General features: G+C 40.7%; 4 protein-coding genes across 4 annotated transcripts in view; 3 read left to right on the top strand and 1 right to left on the bottom strand.

Moving 5' to 3' along the window:
* The window catches only part of LOC117584004 (zinc finger protein chinmo), a 44,384-nt gene extending 34,849 nt beyond the window's left edge, over nt 1–9,535 (top strand). The window contains 5 exon segments of the mRNA XM_034272733.1: nt 1,202–1,760; nt 5,996–6,213; nt 6,273–7,090; nt 7,151–7,298; nt 7,364–9,535. Of these exon segments, the coding sequence (XP_034128624.1) occupies nt 1,643–1,760; nt 5,996–6,213; nt 6,273–7,090; nt 7,151–7,298; nt 7,364–8,566 (2,505 nt within the window). The 5' untranslated portion in view covers nt 1,202–1,642 and the 3' untranslated portion in view covers nt 8,567–9,535.
* An 8,035-nt stretch (nt 9,536–17,570) lies between these two features.
* LOC117584040 lies at nt 17,571–21,173 on the top strand. The gene is made up of 4 exons (XM_034272778.1): nt 17,571–18,171; nt 18,232–19,930; nt 19,988–21,005; nt 21,068–21,173. The coding sequence occupies exons 1-4, from the start codon at nt 17,712–17,714 to the stop codon at nt 21,116–21,118; spliced, it is 3,228 nt and encodes a 1,075-aa protein (XP_034128669.1). The 5' UTR covers nt 17,571–17,711; the 3' UTR covers nt 21,119–21,173.
* Nucleotides 21,174–21,186: 13 nt separating this feature from the next.
* Nucleotides 21,187–22,092, bottom strand: LOC117584049 (ficolin-1-like). Its single transcript, XM_034272789.1, has 3 exons — nt 21,997–22,092; nt 21,420–21,931; nt 21,187–21,364 (listed from the first exon to the last, which is right to left on the bottom strand). The coding sequence occupies exons 1-3, from the start codon at nt 22,072–22,074 to the stop codon at nt 21,238–21,240; spliced, it is 717 nt and encodes a 238-aa protein (XP_034128680.1). The 5' UTR covers nt 22,075–22,092; the 3' UTR covers nt 21,187–21,237.
* A 792-nt stretch (nt 22,093–22,884) lies between these two features.
* LOC117584047 (F-actin-capping protein subunit beta) lies at nt 22,885–24,965 on the top strand. Its single transcript, XM_034272787.1, has 2 exons — nt 22,885–23,045; nt 23,423–24,965. The coding sequence occupies exons 1-2, from the start codon at nt 23,043–23,045 to the stop codon at nt 24,248–24,250; spliced, it is 831 nt and encodes a 276-aa protein (XP_034128678.1). The 5' UTR covers nt 22,885–23,042; the 3' UTR covers nt 24,251–24,965.
* The last annotated feature ends 75 nt before the right edge of the window (nt 24,966–25,040 follow it).

The raw sequence follows: 25,040 nt of genomic DNA, 5'->3' as shown, positions 1-25,040 counted from the left end.
CTGTTCTTTTAGCTCTTTTCGAGCTACTTGGCTATGGCTAAAGTTATCTCGTCAATTTACATAATCAAAGAACAAAGAAAGTGTCTGCAAATTGAGGAAAATCAGGTAACATATGCCCGAACCTGAAACTCTTTCCTCATTGCTTCGATCAATTTCTTCCCTTTACCACAAAAACCATACCAAAAGCCATCAAGGGCAGCAGAGCAGCCTTCGCAGCAGCCACTCCCTGCTGCTCCAGAGAATTCCAGTTGCTGGAGCGGAGGAGTCTCAAAAACTGCAAACTTCCCAGGAATTTCTTAATAGCTTTTTACCGATATTTATATATGTATTTTTTTTCTCTGCTTTTGGCCATTCACTGTGTGGTGTTTGCTGTTGCCTCGGGGCTTGAAACGAAACCGTTGATTTCTGCCCCAAAAAAGGGGCACAACAAATGAGTCAGGGCGGGAGGGGAGCGAAGAAGAAATTTGTGGCTTCCACAAAAGTTTGGCGGAGCCGCATTTTTCTAACGATTAAACAAATTCGGAGAAAACAAACGCATCCCATGCAACGATGCGATGCGGCAGAGAGAACAGAACGGAAAGGAAAGGAAAGGAACGGAACGTCACCTGCAGTTTCCAGGAATTGGTGGCATGGCAGGAATCGAGCACGCAACGCGAGGAGGCAGCAGAAACCGTAGACGAGAGTCAAAGGAGGGGAGCCGGAGCCTACCCGGGAGTCACTTCCAGAATCAGCAAATCAGAAAGTTCTCTTTCTGCGTTGCATCAAAAATTGACTCTGAGGCTGAGAGGCTGCTGCGAGGCTGTGGCTGAGGCTGAGGCTGAGGCTGAACCTGCGGACGGCGGCATATTTGAGTGGTCCAAAATTCCCAGAATTGAATCGTATATCTTTATTTTTTTTGGGTTGGTATCGCTTGTGCCTTTCTAAATGCTCGATTAATTTCTAATAAATTGGCTGGGCAGAGGAAATGCTGCAGGCCACAGAGATAGAGTTACCAACACAAACGCGATGCATTTTGAAATTTGAGTTTGAGTTTGAACACTATTCCAGGAACTACTGGGACTTTTGAGCATTAACTTTTGCAACATTGCAACATCGATTGATTCTTGTCTGAAAATATCTGAATAGCAGGCGCTGCGTTCGAAGTTTGTTGTGTTCTAAGCAAAAACTAATCAGAATCCATTTGTTTCCATTCTCGTTGCAGCATTTGTCGTGTTCGGACCTGTGATCTGTGTTATTCGTAATTTGTTGAATTTATATATCGGTTTTCCCCATCATCAATAATTATCACCAACGATTGCCAGCGGAACGGAAATAACACACAAAACATTTAAGAAAACAATTGCAAAATTCCCTTTGGCTAAGGATTTGCGGCGGTCACACGAGTGCTTTCATGCACGACGGCTGGCAGCCACAAAATTCCACGAAATTCCATTTTGGCAACACTAAAACAAGTAAAACAAACCAACAACAATTAACAATCATTTACATCTGTCGCTCTGGCGCCTCTACAACTCCAATCTTTATCCTGAAACTGAAACTGAAACTGAAACTGAGCGAAAACAACAAGGATACGCCGGATAGGAATACGGCCCAGAACGACATCGAAACTTAACGGAACAACGGAGGTACAACTGGCGTCAACATGGATCCACAGCAGCAGTTCTGCCTCAAGTGGAACAGTTATTCCTCCAATTTGGCAATAACATTCTCAAATCTATTCAAATCGGATCTACTCGCCGATGTCACACTATCCTGCGATGGTAAGTTTTGCACACAAGAAAATATTGGTAAGATTGTATAATATTCTTTTGGGAGTAGGATTTAAGTGGCTTTGCTGTAGCTGAAACGCATATTTTCACAATTTTGTTTGTAGAAATGATTAGAAATTAATTCAATTAATTCTTTAAAATTTTGACAGCAAACGCTTAACGATTTGATGACATTTTTTAGTGAGCATTTCAATGATTTGCCAGCTTAAGCAAGAGCAAAACTATTTAACATTCATGAACCAATTTGAAGAACATATTTTCCCGCATTTCTTAGGCTCTACCTCTCAACTTCAGACAAAGAAAGAAATTTCGCTGTTCTGTGTATGTGGGTGATGTAACCAATAAATTGTCTTTTGCTCCTCACATAAGCAAAAGGCAAATGTGTAATAATCATCATATAAGCACAGATGGATGCGGGAGACCCTTGGAACGTAAAGATAAACAGAATGCGGCACATTGTATTGAGTTATTCCGCATTTTCCCACCAGGCTCTTGTACAATTGTCTTTTTCTTTTTTTTTTTTTGGGCTAATAAGCCACCAGACATTGATTCGATTTATTTATTTTTTTCTTGTTCTTTGCGGGTTTGCTTGATGGCGACGCGCGAAGTAGCTTTTATGGTTTGTCTCCGTCTCGTCCTTGTCTGCCCTGCCTGTCAGTGTCCTGTTGCTGAACGTCTGGGTGTTCTGTCTACTAGTTCATTTACGGCCTTTTACTACAGTTTTTATGCTGGCTTATTAAATGGCAAATAAATGCGGGACGAGACCGAGGCACAGGCCGCCGGCCTATGTGGAACGTGAAAATCTCTATATTCCGTTTATGTATAAATATATTTTGTACATATATTTATTTGGCTTTGACTGAGGTCAGTTATTTTTGGGGTTCCTTTGTGAGCTTTCTGTGCGTGAGTGTATTGGGGCCTTGTGCCTGTGCCTGTGCCTGTGCCTTTTGGGACCCTTGTTAACCTTCCTTTTCTTTCCGTGTCGCTCTCCTTTGATTTGGGTTTAAATATTTCCCTTCTTGGCCTTCTTGTTTTTGTTCTGGGTGTTGTTTATATGGCTGTGTGTCTTGGCTTACTTTTATGATTATTATGTAGGATTATGTGTGTTTGTGTTTTTGTTTTATGCTTATGTATTCCTTGGCCTTCAAATGATTTTAAATTTTACACCAAAAGAGTTTTCCTGCTCTTTAAATTTGCAGACATTACTCATGATGGGAAAGTATAGATTTTTAGCATTGATTGAATGAGTGGTGGGAACAACAGGCGCTGGCTGGGGATTATGCGTGGGGGTTTGGGCTTCGGGTGAGACATACGCAGACAGCTACCCCCAATGGCAAAAAAAAAGAGCCTAGACAAATCCTGAAACCCCTTTATAAACTCCCAAACTCTCGCTCTCTCTCTACGCTCGCTGTGTGTGAGTTCCCGTTGTCATTCATATCAATCGATGTGGTACTACTTTTGATTAAAATTTGCCAACCCCACCCGAACCCGAACCCGAACACACCCAACCCACACAGGATGTGAAACCCTTTGGTTTTCCTGCTTTTAATTGTGGTTTTTAATATTTCTTTGGTGGCTTGGGTGCATTTGTTATGTTTGATTTGTCTCTGGATCCTGGCTCATGGATCTGCGTTCCCTTTTGTCCATTTCGAAATGAAGCATTAAATATTTGGTCGTCTGTGAAAACAAAAGCAAATAACGTATGTTTTTTATTGTTTTTAATATTCATGTGCACATTTTTTGGATATTTTTGTTTTACACTTTTGCGATTGCAAAAGGATGGCATGGACTTTGGGTTCTACTTCTGGTTTTTTTTGTGGGATGTGGGTAGCGTGTTTAGCACTTGAGAAATGAGCATTTTTACCCAAATGAACATTTGCTTGGCCTTGGGCCATGTGTTTTGTGGGTGGGCTGCTGTGTCTGGTGAGAGTTTTCGCCTTTCAGGGGTTGATTTTCAGCTGAGAAAAAATATATTTTTCAAGATTTGTTTGTACTTTATAAAGGTGTGTGCGGAGCAGGGACATTAATTAATTTGTACAACAAATATTAGAGCATAGTATTTCATGTGTCACACCTTCTCTTTAAGAGAAACCAACCACGTGTGTTCATTGCGTAAGCCAAGTAGCATCCGATTAGATTAGAAAGGAATAACTGACCATATTTCGAGTTCTTTGTGCGAATGTTATTGCCAAAGTGCATGCGAGTATGCGAAACAAAAAGCAACCAAATCAAAACAAATTGTAGAGGAATAGTACTATGATTATTCGCACCAGTAAACACTCGCCCATTAATCGGGTGGTGGGGATCGGGTAGAACGGGCGAGGGGATCGGATCGAACAGCGCAAAAAGGAGAGAGAAACAGGGAACCGAAATTATTTTATACGCACATTATTATATGACATTTCTTTATCAAGGCCAGAGCATACGGACATAGCGGTAAACCTATCTGTATACACAGAGATATACGCGTGTGTGTTGGGGTTTTTGCGTTTTCTTTTGTGGCGATTGTGACCCAATTTCTGTTGTATCAAGTGTTAGAAAATCAAGCAACACCAAAAACAAAAACAGCCACAAAAAAAAAAAAAAACGAAGGCAGAAACATAATCATGAGAACGTAGAAAACAACACAAATAAAACTTGTATATATTTTTCACTGCTGAGGGTAAACAAGTGTGTGGAGTATGTGGTGCCTGCTGAAATGCAATTTGCGTAGTATTAATCCCCCGAATGTTATATAAGAATCGACGCGTATATGTAGGTAGCAGTTTTTTTGCGTGCTAATGAGTGACGACTGGGCTGCTGAAGGGGGAAATGGAAACAATTAATAGTGATACCAAACTGTTCTCCCCTCTCCCTAAGGCCCAACCGAAACCCTTAGCCCGCACCCATCTCTACTTCCGAGAATGACCTTGATAGTGTTTTGTTTTCATGTGTCTTGTGCCTCACGAAATACTCGTTTGTTATCAATTGCTCTTATCATCTGAACATTTGGAACTGAAGGCGCACAATTTCTGTTGAAATCTGTATAGAAATAGTCCAACAGGCACTGCACCTTGATAAGCCCCCGAGCAAAGGAAATGTTTAATGCACATTTGTACTTGCTACTTGGTGGGAAGCAGCTGCTGTTGCCTCAAATTACTAAAAGTGTCAAACTTGAAATATATTTATGAGCAATGTTGGCGGTAAATACAATTTCAGTTATCTTTAGTGGAGTATCTCAGGCAGCCAGGCAGCCAGCCACCGCTGTGCGAGTGTCACTTCAATTTGGCTTAAGTAATGCTCGCTGGCAGCACAACAAGTGCCCCATTAAGGAGCGACACATAACTTTCAGCCCCTCCCCCTTTTTTGGCACCCAAAAGAAAAGCGTGAAAAAAGATTCCATCTACCACACAAAACAACTCGTAGAAAATATCTCTCGCTCACTCTCACTCTCTCTCTTACCCTGAGAGCACATCAAAATATACTTATTTTGGAGTGACTGGGGGGAGGGTGACTCTGCTCAGTTGCCAGGTAAAGTCAGCCAGAATCCAGGACACACAAAAGATAGCCAAAGCCAAGAGCAAGAGCAAGAGCAAGCGCAAGACCAAGGCGACATTGATGTTGAATAATAACTCAAAGCCAAAGATAGAGAGAAAGGGAGAAGTGCTCTATATATATATATATGTATACATAATGTAAGCGAAAAAGCGACTTGGTGGGGGTGGGAAATGCTCATTGTGTGTGTGTAGTCAAGAGCAAGGAAATCATTTGCTTGCTTTTCGCTTTTTATTGTGCTATGTGTTTATGTGTGTGTGCTCCCTTCGTGCATGTGAATGTAAATGTGTGGGTGGGTGGAGTACTACTCCTTAGTATATGTATTTGACATGATTTTTTTTACGAGTTCAAGGTCTTGGTTAGCGTTTTCGGCGCCACCTGTTGACTACTTGCTCCTTAGTGCCGATTGAGATGCTTTAAGCGAAGAATTTCGCGAAATGGAAAGGGGAAATACAGTACAAAGGAAGAACAGTTTATTATTGAAGTGTACTACAGTGTATTAATATGCACGCGTCTCTTTACGTCTGATTTAAGTGTATTCTATGACAATTACTTCTCCAATTAGCGAACAGCACTCCATTAGGTGTGACCGCACATTCATATCGATTTAATACCTAACAATCACTTTAACCACTTTAACTTTAACAGTCTTTGCTAACAGTCTTCGTATCCCATTTCTCCATCTCTTGCAGGCGCAGTATTCAAAGCACACAAACTAATATTGGCTGCCTGCTCGAAGAAGTTTGCCGATCTGTTCGAGAACACGCCCACCAATGGCCAGTGCGTCATCATACTGGAGGCCACAACGCCAGATAATATGGCCGCTCTACTGGAGTTCATGTACAAGGGCGAGGTGCACGTGTCCCAGGAGGCACTCAACAGTTTCCTCAAGTCTGCAGAGAGCCTGCAGGTGAGTTGTGAAGGGATTTTTGTGTGCTTATTTCTCTCTAATGTTATGCATTCGTTTAGGTTAAGGGACTATCCACAGAGACCGGTCGTCTGGCCGCACAGCAGGCCCAACAGCAGCACATGGGCGATAGTTCGCCGCTAGATTCGCCCACGGGGCGACGCAGCATGCGCAACAGCCTCAGTGGCAGCAGCATTGTGCCGGGCGGAGGAGCAGGCATTAACCTGGGCAGTGGCTCCGGCGTGAACTCCATTCCCGGTGGCCTGGGCAATGGCAATGGCTTGAGTCTGGCCGGTGCCCTCAGTGGCATGGCTGCAGCCGGTGGCATGGCAGCCGCTGCCAGTGTGGCGGCTAGCGGTTTGAGCGCTTTGGCGGCCAGTGCGAATGCACTGGATCGTTGTGGCAGTGCCGGGGGCAACATTATCGGTGGCACAGCAACGGGCCATGGACCGATGAGTGCTGGATCCGGAACTGGCGGAAACGGTGGCAATGGAGTGGGTGGCAACAATGGACCCATTAGCCTGGGCAGCGGCGCGGGCGCCGCTCTTCACCTGGGCGGATCGACCGGCAGCTTGAAGCAGGAGTGCGACTCGATGATGCATCCGGGCAGCAGCTCATCGTCCACCATGGGCTACACCCATGTGCCGCCCATGTACAGACCCATCTCCTATGAGCCGCTTCGCAAGCGTGCCCTGCGCAGTCCGTATGCCGAGCAGGAGCTGCGCGGCTCTGTGCTGCGCGATGGCTCCAAGAACTCATCCTCCGAGTGTCCCAGCCCGATCAACAAGCCACCGTACCATCGTCCATCGTCCAGTGCCTCATCGACGGCGCCCACCGAAGCGGATACAATGCACTCCGAAAGGGCATCGCCACAGTCCAGGTGGGTTAACAACCGCTGAGATTTGAACAATTTATTAACGGATTCTGTCTCATCCTGTAGTCGCTATGAGAACCACAGTCCCAGCACCACAGCCGGCAACGGCAATGCCAACAGTGGGCTGGAACGCATCGTCAAATCGGAGCGTAACAATGGCAGTGCCAACGATGCCAACGATGATGATCGCGAGCTCATGGATGAGTCAACAGATGTGAGTGGAAAAAACAGAAAGAATTACCTTGATTTATTCCTTTTACCCCACCCCAAACCATGCAGAATGGAGCTGAGGATCTGCGCGTGAAGCTGGAGAACTCAAATTACTCCCCGCCACCGCCGCCGAACTCCAATACCTCATCGACCACACCGAATGCCCTGCTGGAGAACCTCAAGAATGCAGATGGATCGCTGTCGGGTAATCTGGCCGCATCCATTGCACCGGCCGACATGCTGAACGTGTGGAATGCGACCAAGATGAACAACAAGAACAGCGTGAACACGGCGGACGGCAAGAAGTTGAAGTGTCTGTACTGCGATCGGCTGTACGGCTACGAGACGAACCTGCGCGCCCACATTCGTCAGCGCCATCAGGGCATACGTGTGCCCTGTCCGTTCTGCGAGCGCACCTTCACCAGAAACAACACGGTGCGGCGGCATATTGCACGGGAGCACAAGCAGGAGATTGGACTGGCGGCTGGAGCGACCATCGCGCCGGCCCATGTGGCGGCAGCGGCGGCTGCAGCGGCGGCCGCCAATCACTCACCATAGGAAGCGGCCGCAACAGCAGCGGCAGCAGTAGTCATGAGCGCCCACAAGGAGGCGGCAAAGCAGCGTAAACGTAAATCACTCAAAATGGCACTAGAGAAGTGCATGCAGCGGCGGGATGCGATGGCCGCAGTGCCCGAAGCGGTAGGAGGGGGCAGCGAGGAGATGGAGATGGCGCCATCACAGGCGTCTGGGGCACACACAATACACACGAGCGGCTCAGCGGGCACTGAGCCGCCGTTCAGCTACGAGCAGCAGCAACAGAAGATGCACCACGAGCTGGCTCAGCAGATCAAGGCAGCGATGGCCGTCGAACAGGCCCAACGGGCCGAGGCTGAGGCCGAAGCAGAGGCTATGAACACAACGGCGAACACCACACACACCACCACAACCACCAATACCACAACGGGCACCAGCGACGGTGGCAGCGGCAGCGATGCCGAGGCCAGCGAAGTCAGCCTCGAGCGTACCATGGAGGTGGACGAGTCCGCGCCAGAGCCACAGCCTGGCTCCGAGCTCGTTGTGGTGGAGCCGAAGATAGAGCCCCTGTCGGACACTGAGGATGAGGAGGAACCCGATCATCTGCACATGTCCGAGCCGGAGCCGGAGGTCTACAATCGAATGCCACACACGCCCACCACCAGCCCCCCACACATTATACCGCCCAACGAGACGCCCATATTGACCTCCACGCCCAAGGTCAATGTGGAGCAGTAAGAAGGAGAAGAAGCCAAGCCCCCCCCAAAGAAGCTGCTTACAATTAGGTTAAGAATTGACAAACGATGAACGAAGGATGAAGCATAAAGGAGAGTGATTTACAAATGATTTACGCGATCGAAGAAGAAACAGATGACTACTGTTGCAACTGCTGTTGCCCTCGGAGACCAACAACCACCAAGCAACAAAGTCCCTGGCCCCCACAGAGGCTCAGGGCAAACTAATTAAACACAAAAAACAAAGAATTACTAATATTTCATAAGATTTATGACAACAACAAAACACATTACACACACACACACACACACACACATACATCTCACGCACACACACACACACACACACACACACACACGAACAGAAGGCAGTATTTGATGTCCAACTTTTTGCAGAATTTTTCATTACAAAAATATGTTTTAGAAAAGAATCAACCAAAAATGAAACAAACTAAAACAAAAATCAGATCAGATCAGAACAGACACAGAAACAGAGTCTCGTAGCACGAGCATTAAACCAGAACGAGAACCAGAATCAAAACAAGAGATTTGTAACAGAAACTACAAAGCAAACCACAGATAAACCGAAACACTAAACTAACAACCGAACAGAATAAACTATAACAACTGCAATCCGGCTGAAAAATTGTTTTCAGGGTGCTAATCAAAGAAAAGAGAAACTCGCAAAACAAAACAAAAAACCAACTGCAAAATCTGCAAAATAATTAAAACTAAAACTTAAAAAAAAACTCGCAAAAATAGTGAATGCAAAAAGTTTGAACGTTTTTGACTGGTACAGCCTCAAATGTAGACAGAATGAATACTGAGACTTCATATATTTGTTTTATTCGTGTGTGTTGAAAGAGTCAATCGGATCGGATTGATATTTTTGATTTCCTATAGTAAAAAAAAACACACACACAACACAAACTGCAAGTTGCCTCAAATCAAACGAAACGAAAAGCTAAAATAATTTAAAAACTGAACTTAACAGAAACCTATAAAAAATAAAACTATTACAAAATAGCTGCAACAAAACGGACAAACAAAATAAGCAAACTACAAAGCAACAATAGCAACAACAAAACCGCAACCACAAGTACCTGCAATAATTAAATAGTATAAAAAAAAAAAAAAAGAAACAAAATACAAAATAGAAAAGCGAAAACAAAATGAAAAGATGATAAATACCTAGGGAAGAAAAATGAGGAACCCGTGGGATGCAGCAGGCTTACCGCACTTCCACACTGCCGTTTGTCCAAGTTTTTTGTAAATAATTTTATTAAATTAATAATACGAAAAGGCAAACGAGATATACAGTCGGGCTGTGTGTTGGAAAGCCGTCCACATGAGGGGCAAGCATCCCAGGACCTCTGCTTAAAACCAGTGAAAGATTTGCTTTAAACGGAGAAAATATTATTTTTGTTTTATAACTTTATTATTTTTTTGAACCTCTTGAGTTTTTCAATTCAATTTTAGGCCTCAAAATTTTCAAAACCAATTCACTTAAACCAAAATTCAATTTAAAAGTTTCTTAAGAAAGTAATAAGAAGAGAAGGAAAAAAAAACAATTGGTAAATTGGGTGCCTATATAAGAATATATAATTAAATGACTACTAGTGAAATTTTATAAAACAAAGAATATATATAACGATGTCGGAGGAATGATAGACGAAAAAAACAAATAGCAAAGAAACGTAAAGTAAATGTAATTATTTTTTAAATTGAATAATTCTAGCCAAGTGATTAACGAAATGAAATGAAATGAAACGAAACAAAAAGATTCAGCAGCAACCACTCAAAAACGTTCTCAAAAACTTTCAACGCAACAAACAACAAAACAGAAAACAGCAAAGCAAAAATCTACAGCATGACAAAATTCAAAATCAAAAACAACTTTTGGCACACCTTTGGAAAACATTTTTCATACAAACGAAAATTCAACAAAACAAAAATTCAAAATTCACTTCTTTTCGGCTCTTATAATTTTGGAAGGCTCCATCAAAAGGTTGGGGGGGCTAAAATCGAAATCTAAACTGCCCCCCACCGCTACAAAAACCCACAAAGAACAAGCTGTAAAATAACTAACAAAAAAGAGAAATATTTGTTGTAAGCAAAGATTGAAAGAAAAGCCCAAAGTGGGAAACATTGAAGAAAATAATAGTCCGAGAGAGAAAGCGGACAACACCTGTAAATACATTTATCAATATGCATCTGTAGCATATACATATGTGTGTGGCCTCAGTTGTAGCCTAGATATACATAGTTATAGCATATACAGTACTAAGCGCATATGTAGGAACACTTAGGCTCGCCAACAGGAAAGAGATCTTATAGAGAAGGGTTTTTATTTGATTTTGAGACAAGCTAACTGAATTTCCATAGCAGGCAATAGCAGGAAGTCCCCTGATAACTACAGGATGTCCACTCTGATGACCAGCCAGGCAACTCCATAGTAAAGCTAACAAAATAATAGCCAAAATGTTGAATATTTTAAATATATTAACTGTTGAACCACACAAACACACACATACAAAAAGAAACAACAAACAAAATACAACACAGACCCACGCCCACGCCCACGCATGCAGGAAGCTCTTTTCGGGCTATCCGAATTTTTTAAGTAAAGTTAAAATATTAAAATAGTTCTTACTTAACCGACACCCAGTTTGTTCTGTGATATCGTTTTGAAGTTGCAAAAATGAAGTAAAGGTTTATTTTCATTTAGTTCTTTTGATCGTTTTATGCATCATTTTTCCCCCCGATAGAGAAGAGAAAACCCACTCGAATTTCAACCCTTGCATTCGTGTTGAGAATAGAGACAGAAACAATAGCAATATTATACAATTGAAACTTGGCAATATTTTTAAACCAAAACTACCTCTTTGCTGACCCCTCCACACACAAACAGACACACACACACACACACCCATTGACAGTCCTAATGCCAGTCCTCAAAAGGGGATACCCGTCAACGTTCGCTGGAGTCTGAATTACATTTTATTTTTAAGTACGTTGACGGGCCTCCAAGCAGGGACTGGCACAGGATCCAACCCATCAAACAATCAATCAATCAAATCAGTCAGTCAGTGAATCAATCAAACAAACAATATTTAATATTCAGGGGTTTTATGATTAACCATATTAAAATACCAGATACGGATAATTTAAGATTATTTTTTAGTTTAGTTTTTAGGTTCGGTCTTCGTTTTCGTTTTGAAATTAGACTGTAATCAAACTCAGGAACTCATATACCTCAGGAAGCAACCTACCTCTTTGTGTTTTTTAAACCTTGTTTCGACTAATTTTACGATTATTATTATTATGCTTATGATTCTGAATTCGGTTTCCATTAAATGTATTGTATGGCGGAAACACACAAACTATTTTGTTGTAATTGAAGATGCTATCAAGGAAAGCTTTAGTTCTTAGTTCGATTATTATTACATGCGATTAACGATAATTAATTTTAAATGCAAAAGACACACGCAACACCAACACACACCGACACACACAATAGCTATAATGGGAAACCAAAAACAAACAGATCGAACTGCAATAGTAAACTGAACTACCTCAAAGGCCATAGACTGCGCAGTAACGAAGTAATGAATACCTTACCTATCTTATTTTATACAAATTTTCATTTCATTTTATTCTTCTTTTTGTAAAATGGTGACAAAAAACACAACTACTAAAACACGCACACTGGAAAACTTTTTGGCTAATTGAACAAAAATTCGGTTGTAATATCCACAACAACACCACAGATTTTCCTTTGAAGCCCATGTTTTTAATGTAAATGTAAATATGCGCTAGAACACACACATACAAAATTAAACATGTAAAATGTAAAACCCACAAGAATATACTTTTGGCTAACAAATCTAATTATACGGAAATATGAGTATGTATCCACAAACAAATTTTACTATGTACGAGTACGAGTATGTGTAGTGAGCGATACGAGTACGACCAGGATTAAGATCATTTGTATACATCAATTTCGGCAAAGCAACTAAATGAGGCATGAAAAACCACACGTAATTCTATATAATCTTACTATAAACAAAAATACAAAGAAATTATTTAAGGCTACAAAATTTACCCAAAAAAAAAACAAGGAAAATAAAGAGATCAAGAGAGTCCACAAAAAAAAAGGATAGAATGAAAAAACGAACACAGTTAAAAGAAGGTATACTTTTTCTTGAGCCAAGTCCCCCAAGGCCAAGAAAAAATAAAATTAAACAAAATTGAAACCCCAAACGGTTATAAAAACAAAAAAGAAGGAAAAACATTTTTGCTTAACGAAAGAGGAAAATTTTCTAAAAGAAAGAAGCAAATTAATTGCAAAACCCAACAATTTTAGGCTTAAACTTTTGGCTAAAACAAGAAAAAATAAAACAAAAACGAAAATAAGTAACAATTATTAGGCACATGGAAAAAAGAAAACAAAACTCTATGTATATGCATCAAATATTATACGTACATAAATATTTATTTGAAAAGAAAAATGGAGAAAAACGAAAAAAAGCAAAAATATTTTTATCTATAATCAGATTTTAGGCCCAACTTTTCGACAAGAAGGCGTAAAATAATTTCTTTGTAAAATATGTTTGGACAAACAAAAAAGGAAGGAAAGGAAAAATTCCCCGAAAGCATAATTAACTTAATCTAAACATAAATTAAAAACAAATGTCGCCATTTTGCATTTAGAGCGTACAGTACAGTAAAGCACACGAAGCGTGACTCACCGAAGTGAGTCGCAAACAAAAACATTATTGTACATAAACTATATTAACGAAAAATCCAGAAGAATAATTGTGTATTGTATATTCGTAATTTTGGAATCAGTTTAGTTACCTTACCCCCTACCCCTCTTGCGTTGTAAAAACTAATTTTAAGCAAAAACAAAAAACTGTAACGAGAATAAAATGAAAACATGAAAACGATATAAAGTACATATACATATGTATAGTGTGCACAGGTACAAAAGAAAATTAAGTTAAATTTAAAATGAAATTTAGTGCACGAAACATTTCGTAAGAGATCGATGTAATTTTTGTTATATATTTTTGTTAGTAATTGTTTTTCTATTAAATGTTTAGTGCGAAATGTCAACAGGAAGTCCTCCCCCCGCAACAAGCCAATTGTACTTACGATTACGATTCAATTTCAATTTTATTTTTGTGACCGTACAGTCCCCTAACAGTCCCAAGTCCCAAGTCCCAGTCCCAGGTCCACCCACCACCTATTATGATTACATTACTTTATCTAAGTTATTTCAAATAACTATAAAATAATGCGAAGAACAGCACACGAAATATGTGGATGCAGAGAACCCAGTTTAAGTTTAGGAGGAGGCAAATGAATGTAATATATATTTTTGTATAATTTGTAAACATTTTTCACGCTCGTTCTGTTCGATCGCAACAAATTGGCTTGTTCACACATTTTTCTAATTTGTAACCCTTACGATTAAATCTAAATTTATAATCTAAACACACGTAAATGCTAAAAACAAAATGCAACTAAATAAATGTTAAACCCCAGAAACAAAAAAAAAAACCACAAAATCCTCTCATAATTGGCAATTTTCATTCCACAAAATTTCTCCCCTTTACAGTACAGTACACCCTCTGACAACATATGGAGTCCCCTCTCTCCTCCACACACTCCTCGATTTTAATTGTAACGAAAATATGTATACTAAAGTTTTATATTTATCGAAATTAATTGAAATGGAAATCAATGTGTTTAGGCCTAAGCGACTTTACAGTTCAGTTCAATGCGAAATTGAAGGAAGAGAAAGCTTCTTGAAATTAGTTGTATGTGCATACGATATCCGACTATACACACATACATATATCCCCCCCTCATACAGGGTACACGGAACTACTCCCCTCTCAATGTTGTAAATCAAGTCTAACATGAGAAATCGAACGAATCGAAGCGAGTACAAATTAAATTTAATATGTGTGTACGCTGTATAATTGTTTTAGTTTTATATTTTCGTTTGCTTCTTTTGTAATTATATTTATCTTTTTAGTAATTATGTGTAGGTCACACTTAATGAAAAACAAAACGAAAAAGTAAAGAGAAGCATACAAAAAACTTTTGGAACAAATGACAAGTACAAAATTTCAGGTAAAACGAAAAACAAAATTTAGCAGATAAATTAAAATTTAAAGAGCATACATATACGAGTATATGTGTAAAAACGATGAGGATGAAGAAATCGTACAAATTTTTCGGCATAAAGTATAACGTAAAAATAAAGATAGGAATAACTGTTGGAAAAGTAATGACAGTTGGTGTGACTTTCAGGATTGAGTGTTGATTGAATTTATGTTTACATCCGACCGAAGGCTTTCTTTCATAATTTATTTTTTTACCATACATTTTTGTTTTTTAGTTTGAAATTTGAATGCAACATGACTTGAGTTACACATGACACACAAGAGATATCTCTATGTTAAAGGCGAATTCGTTTCAACTTTGTTCTGAACTGCAAAGTTTTCAAATCAACCAAACGAAGTTTTCATCATTTGAACTAAAATAAGAAAGAAAGAACGGTTCGAGCAGAGACAACAGTCCAGCATTTTGGGAATAGAGTTTGATGCAGGTGAATGTGTATTTAAATGTACTTTAACTACGTGAATATGTATATGTAAAAGAAAACAAAACAAAACAAAAAAATGGAAAAAAGAAAATAGTTTTAAACAAAGCAAACTCAGGGCATTATCAAGACTCACGACGATGTATACATGCATTTAATACAACAAACAAAAGAAAAGAAAAGAAAAACCAACTTTTTCGATATGTATTACAATTATATTGGTAATGAAAAACCAATGAATAAGGATGTAATAATCATGCAAAAACGATTATGAACAACTCAGGTATTTAATATTAATGGAAATATTTTTAAAAACTTAAAAAACGAAATGAGAAACGGCAGTCAAGTCAACATTTTCACACGTTGTGCAATATTCTTAAAGTTTTCTAAATACGTAATAGTATTAATACTCTTAAAAACAAAAAAGGTTGATCAGTTGAGAGTTGAGATGTTCATAAGGAAGGGAAGGCAAAGGCAAAGGCAAAGGCATGGCATGGGAAGCGTGAGGATAGGAGGTGAGTTTTTGAAGCACATGAAGACTAGGCATGTACTTACTACTCTTTTAGTATTTTGTTTTTACCACCCACACAACAACAACCACAAAAACTACTACAAAGAACAACCATTACAACCAACACACAGATACACCAGACACACACACAAACAGATAAATACGCACACACACATAACACACGAAAAATAGTAAAATAAATAGCTAAATGAAAATGAGTTTATATAAAGAAGGAAAACATAAAACTGTGATTACATTTGATTGTCTTGTCGAAAGCGTTTGATAAGCGAATGTTGCATAATTATTGATCGAAAAAAATTTAAGAAAATGGGAAATACGAAATATGAATGGAATGGAATTTTCTGAAACCGCTTTTGAGTTCGAGTATTGGCATATGTACATGTACGTACCGGTCTGTCGAGAGTGCGACAGAGCATAAGTAAATAAATATTTAATTAGCCGAAATATTAAACTTCAAAAGATCTTCTAAGGAAAATACAAATTACATATAATTATCTAAGTTATTTGGGATTATATTAGTGATGCCTAACTCTTATTTTACAATACCTTAACAGCCCAATCCAGGCTGAAAACTGAAGACAAAGCAACCCTTTGATTTAGTTCTGCATTTCACTGATCGATTTTCTGTATGTAGTGCGCTTTTGTTAAAAATTAAAGTCTGAGATTTTACATTTGCATATGTAAATATGTAAATGGTTAAGGTATACACCTATTGAAGAAGGAAATCTAACGATTAATTAAGTTTATTGAACTACAGAAAACCCACAAACACACACACAATCGTATATGAATTTGACTATGGCTATGTATGTATGTAAAAATCAAGAAAAGTAATGTAGATGGAGATGGAATGGAATGGAAAAGGAAAGGAATGAAAACTATGCTATACTACAATTTTCACACCAGACATTTGATTTCTATATATAAATGTATGAATATCTAAAGAAAACGCAAGCGAGACATTTAAGTAACAGCTTGAATATATTTTAAACACAAATTCGGGTTAAAAATTTACGATTATGCCATACATTTTTGTGTAACATATAAAAAAACTACGAGTAAGCTAAAAGAACAACAGTCACGGAAAAGCAAACAAACACATTGTCACAGAAACTCACAGAAAGCATGAAGACGGAAATGGAAAACTGAATGAAATTAAGCATTAAAAGTATATGAACGAACCTAAATTCAATAAACTTGTTGCTAAAATATAATAAAAAAAAAAATAAAATAAAAACAAAGAATATTTAAAGTTTCAAATTGCGGGGGAAAATGCATACAAGCAGGACGGGCTTCTGTTGAGGGAATTCAAATTTAGCGCATTCCACTGCTTGCTGCACTGCTTGCTCTGATGTATGTTCACACATGCGCCTAACATCACTGTAAACGATACGGCAGCGCCGCGAATGTTAGAGCCAAACAGTAGTGGTGTGTTTGCGTATGCCCTTTTAATGGACGAATGGTCTTCATTTATTGCAGAAATGATATGTGCATGGATAGAAAATCTTGTTAAAGCCTAAAACGTCCCCAAAACTATATTCAAATGGTGTGCAAATGTTGTGCATACTGCAAATTAGACCTAAATGTAACGACTGTGGCGGGAAACTCTTTCATCCCTTTCTCACAGGTAGTGTTAACAGCAGTAACAGTTAAGGAAGAGGCAGATAAGGCAACCAGAGTACGAAAAGCTTTCTTCAGCAGCAGATAAGGGCCACTGCAGTTGCATTTCAGAGAGCATTGAAGTCCTACAGAGTCTAGGTAATTATGTGTAAAGTTAATTCATAAATGTATGAAGCATAATTAAAAGGTATTGGTTGCACTGATATAACAAGCATTTGTGGCCGTTTTAAATAATAATTTATATCAAAAGAAAACTAATCACAGATGCATGTGCATGAATCACTCACCAGGCATTGATTCCGCGATCAAACCTAAAGCTTTTGCGATAGCACAAAATTTCGCAATTGTGCCAATTCAAACGATTTGATTGACTAAAAAATGAGTCAAGTGAGCATCTTTAAGTTGCCCAACGAGTGCTTCTACACCATAATGAAGTACATCAAAAGGAACTGTGAGCGCGAGAGACCACTTGCCACCGTTGACATCAAATATGATGATCTCATTAGTTTCGCCGCTTGCTGTCAGGCTTTTGGCCTTCTGCTCTGCGAATGGGATACGGATCTATCTTTCAAGCTTATGCAGTATGTGACGCTCAAGACCAGCAACATTCACATTGACTTTGAAAAGATGTATGCCCGGTTGAAGGATGCCACAGCAAGGGACAAGGAAGCCCACTGGAGCTCCCTTAGCCACGCGATCAGAAGCTCAGGCCTGACCGAAGTCGCATTACGCTACGCTCCCGAATCATTCTATGCAGATCACATGGATGCATTTAACACCGTGTTGAGTCAACTACAGAAAAAACAAAATCTAATAGGGTTAAACATTAATGTACCAGGTGAGCGGGGTCTAGGGGTGTTCGTTCCCTTTGTGGCATGAAACATTTGACTATTTTCAGCCTACACCCTGGAGGGTCTGGGACGACTTGCAAGCCTCGCGACGCTCCGTTTAAATATACGAATGGATATTGATGATTTGATCGAAATCTGCCGCTGTAATAAGAACCTGCGCGTTTTGGAGTACATGAACAATGAGACAGGTGGAAAGAGGCTGGCTGGTATCGCCCCGCACTGCCAGCAGTTGGAAGAACTCACCTTCAAAATGAGACCCGACTGCGATGCAAGGGAGTACAGGAATTTCGCCGAAATTCCCAAGCTGCAACACTTAACGATTTTGGGGGTGCACGAGAAGGGCACTCTACAGCCACTGCTGGAGGGATTTGCCTGCAATCAGAGCACGATCCTCAACAGATTGTTTGTTGTCAATGCAACATTGGATCAAAATGAAACGCAGGCAATGGTCCAGATTGAAACATTAACTCAAGTGAAGTGTGGATTTGACGATACCCAGAGCATTGGGCTCTTGTCTCAACTGAGTCATCTCGACTGCTTGCAAATCCAATCTAAACAGGAGTTTGGCACAATTTGCGAGCATATTCTGAGCATTCTAATGAAGTCAAAGGTGAATATAAATATTGATCTACTCAATTGGTCAATATCATACGGAGAAAGTGGGGAGCTTTCGATTCGGATGACGGATGTGAATGCGAATCCCACCGACTGCAGTCCACTTTCGTCGCTGCCTGCTTTGACTTCCTACCAAATTCACGGACTGCCTCGTATTGGTTTACTTCAGCCGATTCTCAATGGATTGGCACTCAGGCAAGCACCCACTCTGACCGACTTGTTGTTGAAAAATATAACGGCAGAGGAGATCGCAACAGTGTCTGAGATAGCATCCTTGAGCAGATTAAAGTGTGGATTTGCCGGAACACAAAACATTGAGCTGCTGGCGCGGTTACCCGTGCTTAAAAAATTAACGATTTTGTGTGTGCCATGCCTAGGATCCCTCCGGGGCCTTCTGGCTGCTCTGGTCTCGCGCCCGTCACAGACACTCCGAAAGTTTTGTCTATCAAACGGAAAACTTGATGGCGGGGAGGCAAAGGCATTGGTCCGCCTGAGATCTTTGCGCATTTTGAAATGTCAATTCGCCGATCCTGTGGACATACAGCTCCTGTCCCAACTCCCCGAACTCAATCATCTTTATCTGAATACGAATGAAATGTTCAGCAAGATATCGCCTGGTGTCCTGACAGTTTTAAATGGCTGCAAAAAGTTATCTAAAATTCACATAAATTGTAGTCCAAACCTGTTCCTTCATGTGGACATGAAATCGTCTGAAATTCTCGTAGAATTCCTGGAGGCATGTCGACGCACAATTAAAATCGAGATCAACGGCAAGAGCATAACGTTCAATGGGATGGAGAATACATTGCACCTAGAAATGGATTTCTTTAACCGATATAATCTCGCGATAGAGCCTTTATCCCGCCTTGAGTCCGTGAACCGTATGGAAATAGAAGGATACCATAAAGCTGGATCATTGAGACAGTTCTTTGCCTATCTAGCGATGAGAATAAATCACAATCTGCAGAGTCTGTCGATGTCCGGCTGCCCGATTGACTTTACTGAGACGACGGAGTTGGCCAAGATTACTTCATTGACGAGCTTCGAGGGCAGCCTCTGCAATGAAGAGAGCTTCCAGCACTTACTTCACTTAAGCCATTTCAATGTAGCAGAAACAGAGGACTTTGGCAGGTATGTGATTAGCTCTTAACTGGCTGGCAAATGTGTAACTCCATTCCTTTCCAACAGCAACATCGTTTTCCATAGGAGCACTGGCAGATTGACTTTGATGAATCGCGTTTACTATGGCAAAGAGATTGTTCAGAATTCTCCAGCTATTTTGCAGAACTTGCGGGACGTGAATATTCTCGGCTATACGAAGGATGATTCCATGCATCAGTTCTTTGACCAGCTGGCCACGTGGCACGGCGACAATCTGCAGTCACTAACCGTGCTCAAACCCTACGAAATGAGCAATGCGGACCTGAGGGAAGTCAGTCGCATGAAGTCGCTCCGCATCCTGGACTGCGCTTTAACCCAGTCCAAGGACATGCAAATAGAACAGTTGGCTCAACTTCCCAAGCTGGAAGTGCTGGTTGTTCAATCCCATCGAATGGGCTCCCTAAAGAACCTTCTTGAACAGTTGGCCGCCAAGCAGTGCCCCACGCTCGAACATCTGGCTGTAAGGGCGGCAAGTTTCACGCCCCAAGAGGTGACCCAAGTAGCGGCTATTACTTCCTTGAAGCGACTCGAGTGCGTGGGTCTCGATACATTGAGCATTGAAGGCTTGGCCGAGTCTGCGCAGCTTGAAGAGTTGGCCATCTCCTCTGGCCCCGAAAGGGGTTCTCTGAAAAGTCTCTTCCGGGCACTTTCACTGAAGGCTACACCCCAATTAAAGAATTTGATTTTAGAGGACACTTCCATTGACCTTGAAGAGGCTCGCCACCTCGGGCAGATTGATTCAATCACAAATCTACAGTGTGGCTTTAAAAACGAAGAAAGCTTCGCCCTTCTGGCCAGCATGACAAATCTTGAGAGTCTGAAAATCACTTCGGAACATGAATTTTCACATATTTCCGAGCATCTGCTTGACATCTTTCGCAGTTGTCGCAAACTTAAGACTTTTGATTTGGGAGATACAAACTGCAATCTCTGCCATGAGTTTCTGAAAAGTTCTTCTGAGATACTGAAATCGGTGAGAAATCTTTCAACTCAAGGTCCATTGGTATTATGGATTTCCGTATCATCTTATGCAATAAGCAATAAGGTAATAATGTTATTATTCTGCGGTGTGGTACACAATGTACATTTTTGTTTTGTTTCTTTCAGATAAAAGCCATCGATAGAAAGTATTTAATTGTTAAGAAGAAATTTTGTTGATTATTTTGAGGACTACTAAGAAAGTGATTGCCATAAAATGTTTTGTAAGTTCATTTAAAAAGCGATTATTCAGGAGCAAAACAAAAAAAAATTGATTGAATTTATTCCTGAAGCGAATATCACTTATGACGCACCATCATTTGCATTACTTTGTGTGAGTAATCACCATGGAAGGCCGCCCATCTTACACCCTTCCACAGCATGCCTGGTTCAGTGGCGCCCCTCATATACATGCCGAAAAGTGAGCTGAAATTATGAGATTAAAGCCAATCAGTATAACTATTCATGAGTTTTTGCCTACCTTTCGCCACACTTTAGATGCCACCAGGGAGACATGCGATCATGTGCACAATTACCCTCCGGCCACTGATCGTTGTCCCTGTCGTAGGTCGTAAATTTCTGGTTTCTGCATTTAAACATCGAATCACCAGCATCCCCACTGTATGCGCCCAATTTTGACATTTTATACGATTCCTTTTCACTTTCGATGAGGAATTCGTCGTATTTGGCATATCGCGTGTTCCCCTCGAAGTCCTCCAGGTGTACATACAGCTCATGGGTCTCTGACTTTGTTATGGCATGCAGCTTATCCAATCCTATAAAGAAGTTGCCGCCAAGGTCCCCGAATCCCCTTTTAGACTCCTCCCAGCTGCGGTAGAAGTTCAACTCTCCATTTGTGCGACGTGCGATTACAGTCCAGCCGGGACCCGCAATCCTTGCATCGCAGAACACTTGAAAGCTTTCCATGCTCGGCATCATTATGGTATAAATACCATGCGCCCTGGGATCGAGTGGGCAATGGCTATAGGGATTCTGAAAGTATATTTTTTCTTTGCCATTCACGAATTAGTTTCTTGTAGATGAACTCGAAACTTTACCACTTCTGCTGCTAATCCTGTGCTTTTGCAGAGGAAAAACACAAGCAACCAGTAGATACTCGTACACTTTGACTGCATTATGACCCGCTGATGACTGATTGAAGAGTGACATTCATTTCGAATTTTTATACGTTTTTCTTATCTACATTTTGGCACAGGCTTCAACCTTTAAAGACAATTGAAGAATTTCCAAGAATTGATTTTAGTTATTAAAGAAAGCAACCTTACATGATTATTCTCTGTTTGTATCTCTCGCTGGGAGCGTCTATTATCTTATCATTGTCCTCCATTCGCACGGATTGAGAGTCATTAGCCGATGCGTTAGCAAAATGTCTGCAATTATTCCCGCAACTTTATTTAAACATTTATCTAACATTTAAACGTTTCGCAGCGGTTTGTTATTTTTCAGAATATCTACCACAGGGTATATAATAAAATTGTTTAAATTTAACTTCAAAAGGCTATACAAAGGCCTCCATTTTTTGTGGCTTTAATCAGATTAAGCTTTAATGGACATTTCATTTAATAATTCAGTTAAATATTTGGTGATTCTGTAATAAATATTGGTATTTATTTATATTTATATTTATTGGTATTTGTAGTTGACTTTTTTATTTTTAACCTTATTTTGCATCAATTCAATAAAGATACGTCTTGAAAGTCCGCCAATCTTGTGGAGAATCGAATGATGGCTCGAGTAAAATTAAATTTTTAATGCTGAGAGTTATAAAGCAGCTGGTAATATTAACCAGAAGATCAGCATCGAGGAATATGATTTAAGACCGCTGTATATTACGGTATATTTTTACAATGATATGGTATGTTTTGGTATATTTTTGAGGGCTCGACGGTATTTTATCGATAATTCCGCGGTCACACTGCGCTTGCAATAAAAAACGAAAATATAAGAATATAATAATATTTTATAAAATATATAAGAATATAAATCAAGACAGGAGCTTCATCAATAATTGCGCCCTCGACCAGTTGGGTAAATAAAACGGAGCAATAACGCAGACAGCCAGAACAACAGAAAAATCCTCAAAATGGTGAGTAATAGCCGAGATATGAAAAAGACAACAAAAAAAAGGCCAACAAAAGATCAGTTAGAGGCTTTGTGCCGCCGCCGCCCCATTAATCAAGAGTGTCGCTAACAACACATACACCATCGATGATGGTAGCTCTCAATCGAAACGATGCAAATGCAGCGGTGGCATAGGGGCGGCAGGCAACCCATGACCGACGTAAAACAATGACCATATATGGAAGTAGTCGTGGCTGGCTCCACCGTTTACCGGTCGCACTCATCCCCCAGAGGGGATTACGTTTGTGGAGGTTATCAGCATTTGGAAATGACTCAATTTTATCGACTCGACCAATTAAGTTTCTCTTTTTCGTGTTTCCTTTTTGTTTTTGTTTTCTTTAGTCGGAAATGCAAATGGACTGTGCTTTGGATTTGATGCGTCGACTGCCGCCGCAGCAGATTGAGAAGAACCTCATTGACCTGATCGACTTGGCACCAGATTTGTGCGAAGATCTGCTCTCGTCCGTGGATCAGCCGCTCAAAATAGCCAAAGACAAGGAGCACGGCAAGGACTATCTGCTGTGCGACTACAATCGCGATGGCGACTCGTACCGATCGCCCTGGTCGAATTCCTACTACCCCCCACTGGAGGATGGCCAAATGCCCTCGGAGCGGCTGCGAAAACTAGAAATCGAAGCCAATTATGCCTTTGATCAGTATCGAGAGATGTACTACGAGGGCGGCGTATCCTCCGTGTATCTGTGGGACTTGGACCATGGGTTTGCCGCTGTGATACTCATCAAGAAGGCTGGTGATGGTAGCAAAATGATTCGTGGCTGCTGGGACTCCATACACGTGGTGGAGGTACAGGAGAAGACCACAGGAAGGACGGCCCACTACAAGCTCACCTCCACGGCCATGCTGTGGCTGCAGACAAACAAGCAGGGATCGGGCACCATGAACTTGGGCGGCTCACTGACGCGCCAGACGGAGCAGGACGCCAATGTCAGTGAGTCGTCGCCGCACATTGCCAACATTGGCAAGATGGTCGAGGAGATGGAGAACAAAATACGAAACACACTCAACGAGATCTACTTTGGCAAGACCAAGGACATTGTGAACGGCTTGCGCAGCACACAATCGCTGGCCGATCAGCGCCAGCAGGCGGCCATGAAGCAGGACCTGGCCGCGGCAATACTGAGGCGCAATGTGAAGCCCGAATCGAACTGAGAACTGAGCGGCTGAAGGCGGTATCAAACAGCAGCAGCAGCATTAGGCGTGGCCCGTGGCCCATGCCCGTGTTATGTGGCCCCCTCATAATTCAATTTCAATATACATAAACCTAACCACAGCCCGATCTATACGTTACCTTTTGAATACTGATTTATGATTGGATGTAAAAATATGTGAATTATGCCCACAAAAATGTTACCCCAATGCAATGAGACATTTGGGTAATATTTGGCAAATTTAGAGTCGTTAAATTCCCTAAGACTTACACCCTTTCCAGATGAGATCGATCACTTTTAGGGCTCCGTATACGTTGGGCAGCGCAGAGAAAGAAAAACTAATATATTAAATATGCATTTCTAGGCAGTAAATTTGTTAAATGAGAGAAATTGTTAAACCAGATGATACATTATGTATTTTGATGTAAAACCACCAAAACCACGCCCCCAACCACACTTCACTCTGTTCAGTCAAAAACGCCAACTTCGCCGCCCTCAAGACAGTATCTATAAGTATTTGTATCTTATTTGTATAATGCATATTTTGTATCGAAGTTTGCGGCAAATGAATTTTGGTTGAGAATCCTCCCCAGCAGCACCTACATTTGCCAGCAGCCTCTGTTCTTAACTCTTCCGCGAATAAATCATGTGTTTCTATGAATTGTGACTGTTTTCGTGTGTATATTTTTAACCATAAAAAGCTCGAAGCATATAAATATTAACTAATGTCGCTTTGTATTTTGTATTAACTGAGCAAATGCACATTACCCCTAAAACTTTCTTTACTTAAA

This window comes from Drosophila guanche, unplaced genomic scaffold (genome assembly GCF_900245975.1).
Source record: "Drosophila guanche unplaced genomic scaffold, DGUA_6, whole genome shotgun sequence".
NCBI lineage: Eukaryota > Metazoa > Arthropoda > Insecta > Diptera > Drosophilidae > Drosophila > Drosophila guanche.
This window is presented reverse-complemented; position numbering and strand designations above follow the sequence as displayed.